We start from the raw sequence: 17,714 nt of genomic DNA, 5'->3' as shown, positions 1-17,714 counted from the left end.
ACAGAGCCTCAAACTACCTGACAGCATAAGCATTCAACCCTGAAATGGACGACCAACATCAGTTCACCAACTACCTACATACAGCATAAGGTCACAATAGAAACATCTTGCTGATTTATTTTCATTTTTAGAAAATATTTATAAAGATTTTATCTGCTTCTATCTGGGTACATGGCAGTTTAAATAGAAATGGATATCCAGGCCCTTATAACAGAAAAAGATTACTTTTTTTTTTTACTCTGTTGCGTAAATCTCACCAAGACCTTCTCGTCTTTCTTTCTTACCACTTACTAGTGTACCACTCAGTCTAGTCTTCAGTGTCTTGAGACATGAAACTTTCATCACTTCACCAAGACCTATTTCACAGTTTCACAGACCTCCTATTGAATGGCTGTTCCTAAATTCCAGTATAAGACTTTCACTTAATAGATCCATTTTCTACCCATAGTTATCTCGAACTGAGGTCCACTTCTGTTCCTTGAGTTGGTGCCTAGTACCTTTTGCTGACAGTCGCCAGGCCTGACTTTGATTACTCTCTTTTCTAGGATGCCAATTCAGCAAAGCATACATGACTGCATTTAATTTTAGACCCTGATTTGTCAAGGCTGTAGCTCTCCCTTTAGCAAGAATCCACATCACACATACTCAGTAGCTACATAACAAATCCATTCACATCCAGGCTTGGTCCACCCCTGCTTAATCAAAGTGCATGCTTAACTTCAAACACATGTTGGAAAAGGATGGTTTGTGGTGGTGTTTGTAATCTTTCAATATTTGTAACACATGATGGGTAGTTACTCTTTTTTCATGAGCCAAAAAATTGAGTATATCCCCAGTTCCATTGTTAGCTGCCAGCCCTACAGAGATGTTGGATTCAAGCAGTGTTGCACCATACATTCTAAGAAAGGGACGAACTTTTTCCTCATGAAGTCAATAGCTTTAAGAATTCCTGCATGTTGCAAGTGTCCTTACAAGTTTATTATTATCTCATATAGTCTGTCTCCTATAAATCCTGATGAGACTGCTGTGCAGTAATCTCAGGAGCTGAGTGATTTATGTCTGTGCTCCTAATTTTGGGTTGAGAAGATGACAAAAACTTGTAACGTTTCAAGGCACTGTAAATAAAGAAACCATGAAGCTATTCTTCACCTTGTCCCTGGGAAACATATTAGAAGAGTCATAGCCCACAGCCATTTGAAATAAAATAAACAAACAAACCAACCTTTGGAACAAAGGCCACTTTGTCTCTGGTTCCCATCTAATAGCAAAGAGGTTACCGTAAACTAATGGTGGCCCAGAGGTGACCACTAGTCTCTCACACATTTGGTTCAGAGGTTTGTTTCATTGTTGAAACACACAAACAGACTAAGTTTTGAGGTGAGGGAGGAGACAGGGAAAATAAGGGCATTGGCGATGGAGATGGAAGTATTCATACAGTCTGCCCTTTGAAAGCCTTTGATCTGTTTGGTTAGGTCACGAGTGCCAAATGACCAACTTATGAGCCAGCAAAATGGTAAACAGATATTACAAGGGCAGGAAAGCAGACAGCCATTAGCATTCCCAAAGAGCCACAAACCAGAAAAAAAAACAATCCAGTCCCCACATCCAACAGACCCAAACAAAACAAGGTTGTGCATACTGACTATTTCCCTGCTGAACAAGCTGGCTTGGCACACACATGTTTGGACAGGCCTTAAGCAGGCTGAGTGCTTGTGTAAAGGGTGGGGAATATTTCTGCTGAATAGAACCCAAGGTCAACCCATTGTGTGTTTGTATGTGAGAAGGGGAACAAAGGTTCTGGCTTCAATAAAATTAAATTAATTCATGTCTTGACTGGTATGTAGTCATTTAGTTTTTATTACAGCCAGAACCTTCAGTCTGCCTCAGAAATGCACATTAAAAATATTATTGCTAGAAAACAGAGGGAGACAAAAGCAATTATCCAACAAGATTTCAGCTAATTGTCTGTCAGGTTAACTTCAATTCTGATTTAATTTTTTTTCTAAAAGAAAAGCATGTAATCAGCGAAAAATAAAATCCTGTTATGTTTTTAGGGATCTATTTCTAAAGAATACCACCTGGGCCACCAAAGTATTAAAAGAAATTTGCAAAGTCTTGTATGAAGGACAGTGTGAAGTGGATTTTAGCTTGGATAGCCACTTCCAAAGACCATGTTTAAGACTCCGAGGTAGCAAAAAGCAGAGACTGGGCCAGGGCTGCTTTGCTGCCTACTTTATAGCAGCTTCGAGTTTTTTACAGTCAGGTGTTCCCAAACTGTGATTTGTGGAGCACCTCTAAAGAATGAATGAGAAGCCAACAATGCGTTTACTCCTGGATCAACTGCATGTTTTACAGCCTTCTCAGAGGACCCGATTTTGTTAAGGCTGGTTTGACTCAAATCACAGAGAACACCGTCTTTCTCCACACTTTTACTACTAAGGTTTGACAAAAGGGACAGCGCAAGCTTGGGAAGGGACAAGTTATGACAATCTGACTCTTGCTTTTTGTACCACAGACAGCTTGGTCCACAACTGGGCAGCTCCTATGTGTTACAGAAACAGTAATACGGAACAGTAGGGGAAAAAAAGTTGTATATAAAAAAGGGGGTTGGTTCTGTTTTATTCTTAAAGGGACTAAGACAATCTTGGCTCATAGCACACTCCAACTTCCTGACTGATTTATTTGCATTATGATTCTTCTACATCCTCCTGACATTTATGTGGAGGTGGTAAAAGTCCATTTTCAGTAATTACTAGTCCTCAGTAAATAAAAAAGAAAAACTTTCAGGGAATTACATGGTCGCATTCCACAAAAAATAGTGTCAGTAACTGTGGTCATTAATCCTACATCACTCCACAAAACACATTCTTCTTGAGGTTTTCACACAGATTTAAAGCACGCCAAGAAAAAAAAAACTGAAAGAAATACTTAAAAGAATATAAAACAGATCTCAAAACCAAAGTATCTAAATAAAGGCTTTCTGCAAAACTTTTCATTCTCAGGTTGCTGTCTGCAAAGAAAGGGGCAGGGACAGGGAACTGTCATTTCCTGTTGTACCTTTAAGCAGCTACACTCAGTGAGGTCTAACTCCTCAGCTGTCTGATATGGAAGGCACTGACATAGATAAAATTGGAGACATTTATCTTGGCACGTGACAAAGTGTCTTATCAGCCTCATTAGTGGCTTAGTATGTCTCATCAATCTTCAGTATACCCAGTGGTAAATGCTGCATGCCTGTCATTGGACAGGAATAGGCTCATACCAGAGAGGCTAGGTTGATGATCTGTGTAGTCATGAATAAATTTTGTTTTAATAAAGGTGTCTAATGCTCACGAAAAGTGATAGCCTTGAAGAATAGGTCTTCTGTTTATCTACACAACAGGTGCAGGATGGCTAGTGTCAGTAGTTGCCAAATTGTCTGAAAACCTTGACTTGCAGTTACTGCACCTCTGAGAAAGGCGGGTGCTCAAGACCATCTGTCCCTCTTCGGCTAGACTATCAAAAGAGATCCAGTTAAAGATGTTCATAAGATCAATGGATGTGTGGAACTGGACCAAAATTACCAAGTTCACTTTGTACAGGCCACCTAGGAACTGGCAAATGGAAATGACTTTACAATATTGCCAAGATAGTTAATTGGAATCACTGAAGTCCATTGAAAATTGAGTTTGCATAATGGCACACTAAATCTGTAGCAAAGATAGAACAGACTCCCTCCTCCTTGGTCACCGTTTCTATGATTCACCCAGATGACTTATGTCTGAAATAGACATGCTCCACAGATCTGTTCTGGCTTATTTGGCTCCACTGAAGCATGTTTTTTGTCATACCGTAGATAATGGAAAATTCACAGATGAGAAATACAGTTGAATACAACATCAGCATGAGAGTCTCAATTATCTAGTGATGAAAATAAAACTATAAAAAATGGCCAGGTAATTGCAGAGCATAGAAATAAAGGGAATCAGAATCACATGGTGGGCACAGAGGAAAATAATTTCTTCCTAGGACCAGAAGCTGTAACAGAGGTCCAGCACAATATAAAGTCCTGTACTTAAAGCTGCCCCCACAAAATGTTCTGAGCAGGATAGTAAAAAGAAAAGGAACTTACATTAACAAAAGTTAAAAAAAAAATCTAAAACAACCATGTGAAATACAACTTGTAAGAGACGATGTTTATCTTCGCCTGTTTTGGGCCTAATAAATCCATGGCTCTTCTAAAAAGTAGAGAGAATAGGGTCACTTAGAGCATGGCTGGTATGAAATTGAAATCACAGAACTGCAGAAAGAGGAATTATTTTCTAAACGCATACAGCAAATAGCAAAAAGAGGCAAAAACAATCAGTTTCAGGCTTCCCGAAAAGGTTTTGGCAAAAGACTGCAGTAACTTGTGAGACAGGCCAAAAACTAACAAATATAGCTGCCCAGAGAAGAAAACCACTGGCAACAAAAGACAGATGCTGACAGAGCTGACTTGAAGAATTTGTATTTTATGTGGACCTGGTTTAAAACCAAACTGTGACTCTCAACTTACTCAGAAACTGTTTCAACTTGGCTAATACCCCACCCATAACAGACTACTGTGCAAATTTATTTTACTGAAGCATGAATCATTACAGCCCATGCAAGTGTTTCTTTCCAAAAGCCTTGCTCAGAAATATTTATGGACTTAAAGGAAAACGTACTATGGCAATTGAAGTGTTTGCCAATTACAAACCAGTTCATCAGCATATTCACAGGAATATACAAGATCCCTTTACCACATCTCAATGCAGCAGAAGAGCAGAACATTTCTTATTGTTGCTGGCCTTTGAGACTCTATCAGAGAAGGTACCTTCAGGGTGTCCTCTGGAACCCAAAGCAATCTGTATCTGCATACCTCTCAAGCTATTTCGTATTCTCCCCTTTTGGACAGATGGCTACTGATTGCTGACTTGAACATCTGAACAATACATCTACCTCCAAAGATACCAACTTCTCTACATTTAAGCTGCTGGTATCAAGATGACACCCATGAATCTTAAACACAGCCTGGTAACCAGCTCCTACAAGGGGGTACATACTCAACGGCATACGTGGAGTTATTCTAATAAAGCCTTTTCCACTCTAGACTGGTTAGTAGCAATGTACCTGTGTTAATACCAACTCTCTGTTTAATAAAAGACCTTCACTAAAGTTTATACTGGTGCTAAAGAATCAAATACGTTTTGTTTCTTTTCTATGCTAGTCAATCAACTAATGATGAAGGCAATTAAACATCATCCTTTAAACTCGGAGTACTACAACTGGACAAAGCATTCCAGGACTGATCCAGTGCATACACCTTCCTCCACACAACCCAGACACTGCTCCTTACGCATCCAAGGATATCGCCACTTCTCGCCACCAGCCACTCCTGATACGCTGCTTCTCCACTGTGAACCGCACTCCTTTTTTCAAATATCATTCTTCCCAGGACGTGGTCCTCCATTCTGTGGGTAGGCCCCGCATTCTTTGTTCCTAGATGTACAACCTTCTACTTGGCTGCATCAAAACATATTTTATTGGCATAAGCCAGTACCTCAGATCATTCAGCGTAACTGAGAATTGAGTTTGGAGCCATCGTGTTTAAATGAAAGTAACATGGATGGCTTCCAAATGCTGGGAAGGTTTGTTCCCCAGATTCATTCTGAGAGAGATATGATATAAAAATGTAAATGAGAACCAGGATTATTTATACTGAAAGATAAACAAAAGGATTACATTTCTAGCTATTAGGAGCCAATGGAAATGTGTCTCTAAAACGACCTTACCTTTCATCTTGACCGAGTAAAAGGCAACAGCCTCGCCATTTGTCCAGAGTATCTTGGCACACTCAGTGGCAGAGTGAGGTAGAAAGAATGCATCGTTAGCCGAACTCCCTTCCAGCATTCCAAAAATAATGTAGTTCAGAACAAAGAGGACAATCCTTTCTCCAAACGTCTGGACCTTAGAGAACAAACAAAAACAGACCAAAGAAAAATGAAGCAGAGAATACTATTTTGTGTTTTATAAAAGGCTTCAAAATTAAAAGGAGCTGGGAAGGAGGAGGTCAGGAAACATGTACACTGAATTTGGGGAAAATACCTCATGAATTGGTTCAGATAGAATAACAAAACCAGTTTTTCCCAGTGTTCCACCCACTATCCAGAGGGCATAGAATAATTTAGTAACAATTTATAAAGCTTGACATATATCTCGTTGTCACAGAGAGGAACGCTAAAGCAGCAGGAAAAGAAGTATCTTGATTGTAGCCCCAGTGAACTAGTGACAGATCTGGATACAGGATCAAGGCAATCTAATCCTACCCAAAAGTGAAATAAAGACAGGATTCACTGTGTTATCCTCGTCACCTCTCCCCTATTACCTGTCTTGCCACAGCATCAAAGAACTTTAACGGGCCAGGACCTTACTGAGGTAGACACTATACAAAACAGAGAATAAAACCAGTCTGTCCCAAACAGCTTATAATCTAGGTGTAACACGAACAATTCAGTTTTATGCCATGCTTCCATGGACAACCAACAGGACAAGAGGATGGAATATAAATGAACAATATCATATTGGTCACTAAAAGTGGTGCCAACAAGCTTTATACAAATGCTGAAAAAGAAAATGAGAGTTTCCACAAATAATGACAACTTACCTCTCAGCAACGAGCTAAAGGGGCAAGTTTTCTATTATCAGATATTTTTTTCATTCTCTGGTGATAAAGCAGACGCTTCAAAGTCTGAAGGCCTGTGTTTCTGCTCCAAGTACTATCTTGCAAAGATTTGTATCTCAAAATCCCTCCGGTTCAGTTACCCACAAAAAGCCTACTTAATTCAGTGAAGAACTAAACTCTGTGTATTACATATTAGGGAAAGATGACAAAGGAAAGAATCATCAAGGACCAAAGCTGGACACAGAGGTTTGGGTAGGAAACAGAACTGACTTAATAGCCTCACAGCAACACAAAGCTCACAAGCAGTAGGCATCTGACTTCTTAGTTGAAAACAGACTACAGGCTACACAAATCTCTCGAATTAGAAAAAAAATAGTTGTATCATACCAAGATAATTTATTTGGAAAAATAATTACAGATGTACAACCATTTCATAAAATGAACACACTATAAACATTATTCAAGGCAAAACAAACAAACAAACAAACAAACAAAACTAACTAGATAAGACATTGTTCCAAAGGGTAGTAACACCTTCCATCAGACAGTCAGTGAAGCAACACTAATGTGAAGAGTCATTGCTAATGTAGTAGTTCAGTTTATCTGATTATTCCTTTAGAAGGTAGTGAGGGTAAACTAAAAACAAAACAAAATAAATCCCACAGATTAATCATAAACTGCATAGAGAAAATTGTTCAGAGAGGGTTAATGTGCTTGTCACTGTGCAATGGGAGACATGTGAAGTACTTGGTGAGCCACACAGCCCAGACCCCACAGGTTATAAAGCATGAGCTGTAGGAGACCAGGGACGATTACGTATGACTGTTCTAGCTGTGAAGTTCCAGAGTAAAGGCAAGTGTTTAAAATAGCATCCTTACCGAAATTAGCCCGTCTCTAGAAGGATCAGCCGTCTTTACTACATCTTCAACAGGCCACCAACACCGGTTCAAATAAACTGCCAAAACTACAAAAAGAAAAAGACAGGGGAACACATTACCTGCAAATAAATACAAAGTTGGTTCTGAACCTTTCCACAAGCAGCCTCAGATCTACTTCTCCCTCCAGCTGACCCCAGTTTGACCTGCTGTGAGACAGCAGAACAACAATTCTATTTCAATTCCACCTCCATGTCCCTTGATATCCAACCTCCAGTAATGCATGAGGCATCAAGAGAAGGTAATTTTTCTCAGGAATTGGTATGAGTGGTGTGACAACCTGTGTGCCACATGAATAAAACACTTCCTGCATAATATCCCTTCAGTGGCACAGTAAGTTTGAGCGGCAGCTGGGACAGAGAGCGCTACCCAGCTAAAGGTTCTGGTTTTAAAGTTTCTTTCAGACCTTCCCCTGTCCACATGCCTGTATTTGCACCCACACAAGTCAAACACAAAATTTTTCATACCTGCTTTATCAAACTGCTTCTCAGCTACCTATGTGACTGAATTTCTATGTATCTACACCTTTAGAGTACAGACTCCTAAACCTCTGCATGGACAGATGTTCACGGAAGTTCAAACGCACACAGAGAGGTTTCTATCCACAAAGGACAGACACACGCACACAGAAGATACACTTTGCCCTGAAGCAAAAGTGTACGACCAACCTACACATAAGTCAAGTCATTGTGTAGGTGCTATGCAAAACTTGCACCCCACTTCTTCCCATCCTTCCTGTATTTTTCACATATGCAGAAACAAGTATCTAAACCCTACTCCTACATGTTCATCTACAGAATTCATTGCCAGCTATTCATTTACAAGTGAAAGACTCAAGCAGCAAGTGACATTGAAATTGCTCCCAAGCCCTGTTCAGGAAGAAAAGTTTTAACACAGGGCCATTTCAAAGCATATAGAAGGGTATAAATTATGTTTTAGAATAAACACAGAAATTTGATCATTTATGACCACCAACACATCAAGCAGCAAATATTTCATCAAAAAGAACTTCTATTATCCATGCAGTGGTGGCATCCACCTAAAGAAAGTACATGACCACAATTTCAGCATTGCTCAAGAGCACCAATATCTTTACCATCTTCAAATAGGTCAGCCAGCATCCCCATTTTTAGACAAAAAGATAAAATATAATAGAGGAAATACGTTGCAAAGAACAGCATGGAGTTCATACCTCTTGAGTCCTAAGAGAGCGCACGGTCTAGCGGTTTTCTAAGCTACCCAAGTAGGGACAAACATAAGAAAGTTAAAAACCACCTATGAGTTAGAGACAAATTCACACACAAGGAGGTGAAATGGCTTTAACAGGATTCATTATTTACCTGTTTTAGCCTCAGGATGTACAAATGTCACCGATGGGCACAGGCTAGTTTCCCTTTTTGCTCCAGCCTCTACCAGCTCCCACTGGCTTTAAGGCTGGAGACTCCGCTTAGCTAACTTATATTTCAAATAAATTATTAAAGCATGTGCCAAAAAGCTTTGTGTACTGGGTTAACAATGAAGAAAGTATTGCACGCAAGGGCAGATGCCTGTTTATAGCACCAGATTCAATTCATTAAATATGATGCACTTACTTGCATGGGAGTTTCATACTCTTTCTATGATGGATTCAATCTGTTCCCTCAATCTCTTCACTCTGCTTTCAAATGCAAGCAGCCACTGCTCCATTACACATCCACGAAACACGCAGCTACAAAGGGAGCTGACTCAGACAAAGGGGACACAATGGGCCAAAGATGACTTTAATGGGAGCTGCACAGAGGTTTGGCACATAGTTCAGACACATACAACGCACATAGTAAAGGTCAGAAAAGTTTTAAATCTTTGAGGAAAAGAGGAAGATGCATAACCATGTTCTAAGCAGCTACTTTTATAGAACATTTACTGTGCTATTCAATAATTTAAATGTGTGGAAGGGAACACCAGTTGACATAGCAACTGTCACATCACATTACTTGAGCAACCTTATCTATATGAATGCCTTCCTTGAAGGAAAAACATTTCTCCAGATTTCACACAAACATATGTGCTTTGCTTTTTGTTATAATTTTTCAAGTCAACATCTGGTCCGCAGTTAAATCCATCCATGCTTCCCCATATTCTCATTTTCATTTCATAATCAACTTTCAGGAACACTATTTCAAATGCAAACATGTTTTGTGAGACCAAGTGTTCCTTCACTTTCCTTTCCCAGCCTTGTTGTTCTTTCCAAGACATTCCGTTATGATCACCTGATCATAAGAGATCAAGTTATGGCCAACAGTAAGTTACACACATCACCTGGACCCTGTGAATGACGATGTACATGATTACAATGATCTTGCAACTGTAAGACTTATGTGCTTGACCCTGCAATTGCAAAACTCGGTGAAATGGATTGTCCAACGCATTTCAGTTCACAATTAATGGAGCGTACACACACTCAGTTGGGTGGCTTGCCCTGTAACCACTAGCTTGCTAAACCCCAGTACTTTGATCGCTTGCAGTCAGACAAAGATATTCAGAGCACTGCAAGAAGCTGACAGCCTGTGAAGCACACGATTCCGTACCACTATGGGTATTTGGAATCCAGTACTGAGAAACACTGAGTTGAATTAGGCACTAAGCATAATGCAATTGTGATTATGAAATGTCTCCTTTTGCTAGGCAAACGTGGATTCCTTCCCAACCCAGGTCTGGATTATATTTTTACTTTCTAGGCTACGCTGGCCAAATGTTCCCACACTGGTGCACAACTACTTGAATGAAATGTGCACATCAGGACTCTACACACAGCGTAAAGCAGAAAAATTAAAGCAACATCCAGCTTGGTACTACTTTTTCCCCAGCCTCCATCTGAATTGCTGAAACACATCCCTCAGTCACAAACGAAGTTAAAGGCTATGCTATGTATGAGAGATGTAATTTGAGTTTGTTTAATAAATGTAGAATGTACCAGTTCTTTACCTGAGACAAAGTCATCTTCATCTTAATTTTGGCAGAATTTCAGACTGATGACATATTTACAGAGGCTGCTTTTGCCAGATTTCCACCTTGGAAGGAGAACGGTAAGTTACCCCAACAAGTAGTTCCATGCAACTGAGCCTAGGTCAGCTCTGACAACAGAGCAAGCTCTGAGATCCTACATTAAACTGCATTCTGCAATGTGGACATACCCTGAATAGCTGTGTCCCCCAGTTCCCTATCTTTAAAACGGAGTAAGAGCATTTCTCTCTCTCTCCTAAGAGTCTTATTGAAATAAATACATCAAAGCTTGGGAGGCATGCAGATGCTGCAGTAATGGCAGCCATTCAAGTATCTAAGATAGATATCTTTCCTGCAACCAATTACATTTTCTTCTACAATTCAAGTTTTACTCAGTGATTTGTCGCAAATGTCTTGTGATAAATGTTCCATGGCATCTAACAGTTATTGTAAATTATTATATACAGCATACAGAAAATGCCACAATAGGGTATGTTTATTTAGTGCTATAAAGATGTTAATCACCCGTGCTATGCTCTGTAAGCCCTTACAACACAATTTACATTCTCATAAAAATATCTGTACAGATACACTAACAGAACGGAACACTCAGCCCATCAAAAATAAACTAAAAATGCTCCCAACCAAGACCAAGTCCTACGGAAAAGATACCATATCCATTTTCTCTTTGAATATGCAGGCCATTTCAGACCACAAGCTACACATCACTTCTGGACAACCCATCTGATCAAGATGATCAGATATAAATCTCAGTGTTGGAATTAACCCCCCTTTAACCTATGTTCAAGAATTAAATGCCATCAAACTTTAAAGCTCTTCACAGAAAAACTTGCAGCTAGGCTGCTAAATTCAGTATTTTTCCAGAGTCTAAATTATTAGAATTTCAAACATACATTATTAGATTGACAATATTTTCTTTGGGAACTGTGGGAAAATAAGTACATTCGTTATTTCATAAGCATTATATACACCATTTTATCTATGCAATACCTAACCATTGCAGATGTAAACACAAATGAAGCTGAAAGAGGAAATCCCATCACAAATGAACACAGGACAAACAAGGTATACAGCTTTCTCACTGAGATTAAGGCACTGCCCAGGTGTGTGGTTAGCCCCAGCAATTGTCAAGGCCTTGTACAGAGTTCATTTTAGGGGGTGAGGGATGTTGGGGAGCCACCAGGAGCAAAGGTATGAGCAAAGCTGAAGGAACTGATGCCATCAGGGATAGAGCTGGAGAAGAGAACTAAACCGAAAAGGCTCTAGCCAGGGTTTTGGCAATCACCAGTCATTAGAACCACCAGAGCAGAGGAAGGTTGTGGGTCTCAAGAGCAATATGATATGGTCTCAGAGCACCATGTGAGCTGCAGCAGAACCAAGCAGTGAGGATTCTAACGCTTCTTGCTGCTTCACTATCCACACCAGGACCTGAGAAGTACACTACCAAACACACCCTACACACTTATCAGCTGCGTCTTCTACTGCGTTTCAAATTGCTTCTCAGTAACCTGGGACACCCTCGGCTGCCTTCCCCCATTGGACTTCAGAAATGTCCAAATGAATTGCAAGAGGAAAAAATCAGTCGACCATGCTTGCATTAGCAAGACTAACGCTACAAAACTGAATTCACAGAGCAAAACATTTGGTGCAGAGAACCTGATGTTCATAAATTCTAGCCTGGTGCTGAAAACTAAAAGCCCATTATAGGTCAGGGCACATCAACGTGCTTCTGTAGTGCATCCTCTAATTTAATTTCTGCCAAAAGTAATCCAGTTCACACACTCCGAGACTGCTCCTTGATACGAACTGAAGCGCAGTATGTGGAGACAATCAGGAAATTTGCTTCTACGAGCACTCCTGGTGTAAAGTAAAACTAAAGTGCAGACGCACTAGACAGCACACGAGAAAGAGATCAACTACAGCAAGACTGTTTGCCTCTCCCATCTTGAAACTTGAGTTCACAAGAAAAGTGTAAAGCTCAAGGGAGGAAAATGTCATGCAACTTGTTTAATGTTTTAACTTTCTTCCCATGTCCTTAAGTAACGATGACTGGGTTAACAAATACTGCTTTTCTCTGAAGGAACTGGTTTTGAAACAATTTGATCTGTTCACTGGTCAGAACAAAAGGTCATATAGGCAAGCAAATCCAAATGGACTTGCCACATCAACACAGTCTGCTGCCTTAAGAGTCAATTCCAAATCTGTTGAATTGTGGGAAAAATCTTTGGACAAAATACTTCAAATTAATGTACCCCTATGTATAGGTATGCACACATATACACACACCACTAGACTTTAGACAACTAATGAAAATTTATTAAAACTCATCTAAAGAAAAAAAATCACATCGGTCAAATTTGATGTGTGTAGGAAGGCTGGCCACATGTTTATAGCATAGAAAATCCAGAAACAAAGAACTTCCAGTAAAATCCTTTCAATCATTCTTTTAAAAGGAAATATTAAAAGCCAGATGATGTAGGTCTTACTTAAGTAGCCAAACTTACTGTTCTCTGTGAGACTGTTTCTGTGACTATGGGCTGGTGACTGAAGCTGGAGTTTTGCAAGGGGATCACAGTAGTCAGTCAGTCCGTTGTTTATAATACAATAAGGTGTTTATTCTGTTAGGTTTAAGCTTTTAATCTAGATGGCTATCATATAATTTAGGCTCCAATGCGGACCTGTTTGACATGTTCCTGTGGGAAATCATTATTTCCTTGTGTACATGTATCTCATTAATACCTGTTCCTAATACTATCAGACCATTTAACTGAAGATTTGTGCTAAACGCACTGCTTTCACTGCATTTATTGAATAATTCCTTATTTTTGCATTGTAGTTCTGACAGATCCCCGTTCCTCTTGTGCAGCCGAAACTAACTTAATGCTTTTTTCAACCACATTCCTCTCAAGGTGAGTCAGTAGGCATGCACATCTGTGCTCAGAGAGCGAGTCTGGCCTCCAGTGTAGACACTTTTCTCCCCTATCACACCAGTGCCTGTCTCTCTTCATAAAAATGTTAATGGATTACACAAATTAATGTCAGGAAAGTAATTCTACATCAATAGTTTCAGAGGGACCAGAAAGTCTTTTGACTACACTTCTAACTTGGAAAGGTCTCCCACCCTCAACTATGTGAATCACAACCCATTAGCAAACATCCAATTCAAATCATATGTAAAAGGAGCTGGAAAGCTTCACCTCTAACCACAGATGATTTTAATCTGGTTTTTGTTCTTATGAAGAAATTTCCTGGTTACAGTGTTTGGACTGAACAATGAACATTTAGTTACATTAATAGTACCTGTTCTAGGAGTGTAAGATCATTACCTCACACACTTTAGAACTGAACATAGAGTGCTAAACTTCTTTGCCTTTCCTTTGTTGTATTATTAAGAATACTGGCTATTAAAGCCTTTCAGGCATAATTTTTAGCTTATGATTTAAAAAAAAAAAAAAAAAAAAAAGGATGTTTTTAATGACAGATCTCATTAGTTTGGTGCCACATTTGGAAGCTGAAAGTTGAAGAGATTTCCTGTGTTCTGTATTTCCTAAGTGACACAGTGGGTCAATGCATAGGTTCATGTCTTTATTGTAAATGTTCCAAAAATTCTATAGCCTATTGCTTCACAACAGGTCTAACACTCCTCATTCAATCTAGGGGGGTCACAACCCGGGCTTCTGGTAACTTGGAGTCAAGTTTCCCGTCAATTAGCTTCATGCAACTTGGAGTCAAGTTTCCCATCAATGACAGTGGCATCAAGAGTTGTTACTTATTTTGTATTTGCATTTTTTTCACGTTCCATAGTCAAAGACGCTTGCTTAAGAGAGTAAGTAGGAAGAAGTCAGGCTGTGCTTGAAAATACTGTGATCCTAATAGCAGGAAGACAAAAGTTAGATACAATTATTGATCAAATCTTAATAACCTGTTGATACTCCACAGTGGCTCATGAAACACAAACAGCAGCAGCACATGCCGACTTCTACTGCCTGTAACACAATTGCAGTGTGTCCCTGTCAGGCTGACACACGGCTGTAATAGGAAAACACCAGCAATACTAGCAGTAAGCAAGGCAAAGCTGGTAGAGTTTAAAGAATATCTGGAGAGAACTGCCAAACAAAACAGATTTAACTCAATTCCTGAGCATGGTCTCACTCCAACTTTACCTACCCCTCACACACCAGTACTAGAAACAGGAGGCAATTAAACCTAGGACTGAATAAGCCATCATAACGTAAAAATAATATGAATAAGAATCAGTAAGACCTAATACAATTTCACATATATATTTGTTCTTGTTTAAGTATTTCAAAATTCTATCCAAATTACAATGCGTTGTATTTCACATCATCCTTAATTAGAAAAAAATATTACTCCATTGAACAAACTCAGAAAGAATAACAGATTTACCCAAGGTGATTTTTCAGCTACCAGCAGAGCTCTGCATAGAATTAAAAAGCCCTGACTGTCAATCCTCCCTTCTAAGCAGTGGCCCACCGACTCAAACCCCTGATAGGTAAACTGAATCTACTTCATATTCAAAACAAACCCCAAAATATTTAAACACATAAACAAGCAGACCATCTTAAAAGCAAAGAAAGTACAACTACTAAAATTTCAAAATATTTTGACCAATTCTAACCTGTCTCTTTATCCTTTGGATCAGTTAACAGCAACATTTTGCAAGTAGGATTATTTCGGTAGAGAGGGACAAAACCCACACAGGAATCTTCAAGTTTAACCTAAAAAACAAACAAGCCCTGTAGCTATTTGTACTGCAAAGCTCATGAGAAGTATTTCACGTCTCAGATGCACTTATGATATGTTTTACTAACACGCATGGTATAAGCTTAACACAACACCCTCTCAATCTGGAACTTCAAGGCACTGAAACATACATAATATTATCAGTAAGTAATGTTAATTTAAAAGAAATCAAGCTGCCTAAGTTAGTGAAGATCTTAATGCCGACTTACTAGGATTAGTACGTAACCTGGCTTTGAACACTGTTACATGCAGACAAATGGTGTTATGAAAGACCAGACACATCAAATAAAAGCAAATACAACTTGCACTTCTTACAGCATCGTCCAGCTGAGTCGTTGTGGTGTTTTGCAAACAATGAATTAAGCCTCAGGGTACAGGGAGTATCAAAGCATTAGGGCAGTGCCTGGGCAGTTTATCTGCAAGGCACTGGGAGGGTAGATAATTGGCACAAGGTGGTTATGTTGTAGGCAAAGCTAAAATCAAAACGCAGCTCTCAAGCTCTCAGTCTTAGACTAAACTTCTAAACGATGTGACACATAAACACGAAATTACTGTGCTCAAACTTCTATATGCACAGAGATGACGATTTCCATATGAATATTGCAAATGCTCTCATGTAAGTTTAGGTACAGGCAAAGAGCGTGCATAATTTCGCACAGTATGTACTGTACTTTCAAAAATCTGGTCCATTGTGTATGTGTGGGTGTGCCTCTCTCTCTAATTGCACCCATTTGTCAGTCTGCTATGAAACTCAAATCAGTCACGTGATACATTTAATATTTCTCAGTGCATGGAAGGAGTAGTATGAATATGGATTATTCAAGATAACAACTTTATATTGAAACCAGTGTTCGCTAGTTATGAGTGCCAGAATCCTGGGATCATCTATGCAAACACTGGACTCCAGGAAAAAGCTGAAAACTGCCTGAAATCTGTATTCATGAGCTTCCCGAAATCTCAGTATGTTCTGGGGATTCAGTCGTTCTTTGCGTGCTTCAAATACAACAGCATCGATGTCATTACAGCACCCGGGAGCATTACTATAATGAAAAGGCCAGTACTATTTCCAATACTGCTATGACTGTTATTTTGTTTTATAAGGTAATGTGCACTTTCACAGGTGCTAACGACATCAGCATGAGCCAAGCATAGCTTTCTGTGTATGAACGCTGCCAATGCGCTCCCATCCTGACTTGCAATAATCCCTGCTATTTGTGTACTGAATGCTTGACCAAAGACCACGCCATACCAAAAAGAAGTTCTGTGACCGGAGCAAGTGGGCTGTCAGCCACTTAACACTTGCTAAATAATTATTCATGGTTGCCAGCCCTGCCACTTGAAACCTGCTTTAATTCAGACGCACAAAGAAAAAGAAGCGTGGTAACTGCAGCCATTACTCAAACACCAAAAACCCTCATCCTTCATGTTGTAGGCATACATTAGAGATTGTTAGCCAAGATGTTCACTGGGGATGGAAGCTTTACCTTATTACATTTAATTTATTTTTAATTGCAATGTATCAACATTCTTTGAACTATTTATTATAGACAATAAGGAAAAAAACAATACAGCAAGAACATTACCATTACTTAGGCCCTTGACTAGCTGTCTGACTGCAGATTAGATTAGACCTGAATTAAATGAATGCAAAGAGAAATGTGTTGCTATGAGACTCAAATCAGTCATGTGATATACTTAAGGTCTGATGACAAGCCACAAAAATCAAGACAGTTCTAAATCAAAAGCCAGAAGCCCACCTTTAACTGATCTCACTGTGTCTAGCTGTTGCAAGCACACACCACAGCACTGCTTGGGATTTTAACTTATCCTCCCTTCTAATGGAACAGCAAATGAGCCTCTGAAAGTACAACCAGACATGAAAGGCTGAGGTAAGGACGTAGAAGCCCTAAACTGGGAGATCTTTGCGTTTTCAGGTTTGTTTGTATTTAACCCTACATGGTCCACTAGAGGGCATGAAAAGAGTATTTAAAGCTAGATACGTTCCCGGCTCAACGATGAAGCTACCCACCTGAAACAGCGTTTTTCTGGAAACTACCGCATATTGTTTTCCTAAATTGTAGAAAAGCCACCGTATTCCAAACACTTATTTCAACTAATCCTCTCACTGGTTTGATAGTGCAATAACAGATAGCCCAGCACACCTTTTATGATCTAGAATATACCCAGAATGAAAGGTTTCATAGGTTGACTGAAGTCAGAATTTTTAATAGGCCTGCTCAGTCATCTCCAACGCATTCCCCCCCAGGTGGCTCAGGAACGGACCCTAAAGCATTGTCACCTACAGTATTTATACCATATATCACATCTGA

At 39.5% G+C, this 17,714-nt stretch overlaps 1 protein-coding gene across 1 annotated transcript in view; it reads right to left on the bottom strand.

Annotated features, from left to right (window-relative positions):
* Positions 1-17,714, bottom strand: part of FAM169B (Protein) — a 40,811-nt gene that overhangs the window by 9,550 nt on the left and 13,547 nt on the right. The window contains exons 3-5 of the mRNA XM_086471783.1: positions 15,260-15,359; positions 7,561-7,646; positions 5,793-5,967 (exon numbers count right to left, since the gene is read on the bottom strand). Coding sequence (XP_086327909.1) covers positions 5,793-5,967; positions 7,561-7,646; positions 15,260-15,359 — 361 coding nt within the window. The remainder of the gene's footprint in view (positions 1-5,792; positions 5,968-7,560; positions 7,647-15,259; positions 15,360-17,714) is intronic.

Source organism: Leptosomus discolor, chromosome 11 (assembly GCF_034619465.1).
Source record: "Leptosomus discolor isolate bLepDis1 chromosome 11, bLepDis1.hap2, whole genome shotgun sequence".
NCBI lineage: Eukaryota > Metazoa > Chordata > Aves > Leptosomiformes > Leptosomidae > Leptosomus > Leptosomus discolor.
Note: the sequence above shows the minus strand (reverse complement) of the source record. Positions and strands in the feature narration are given on the sequence as shown.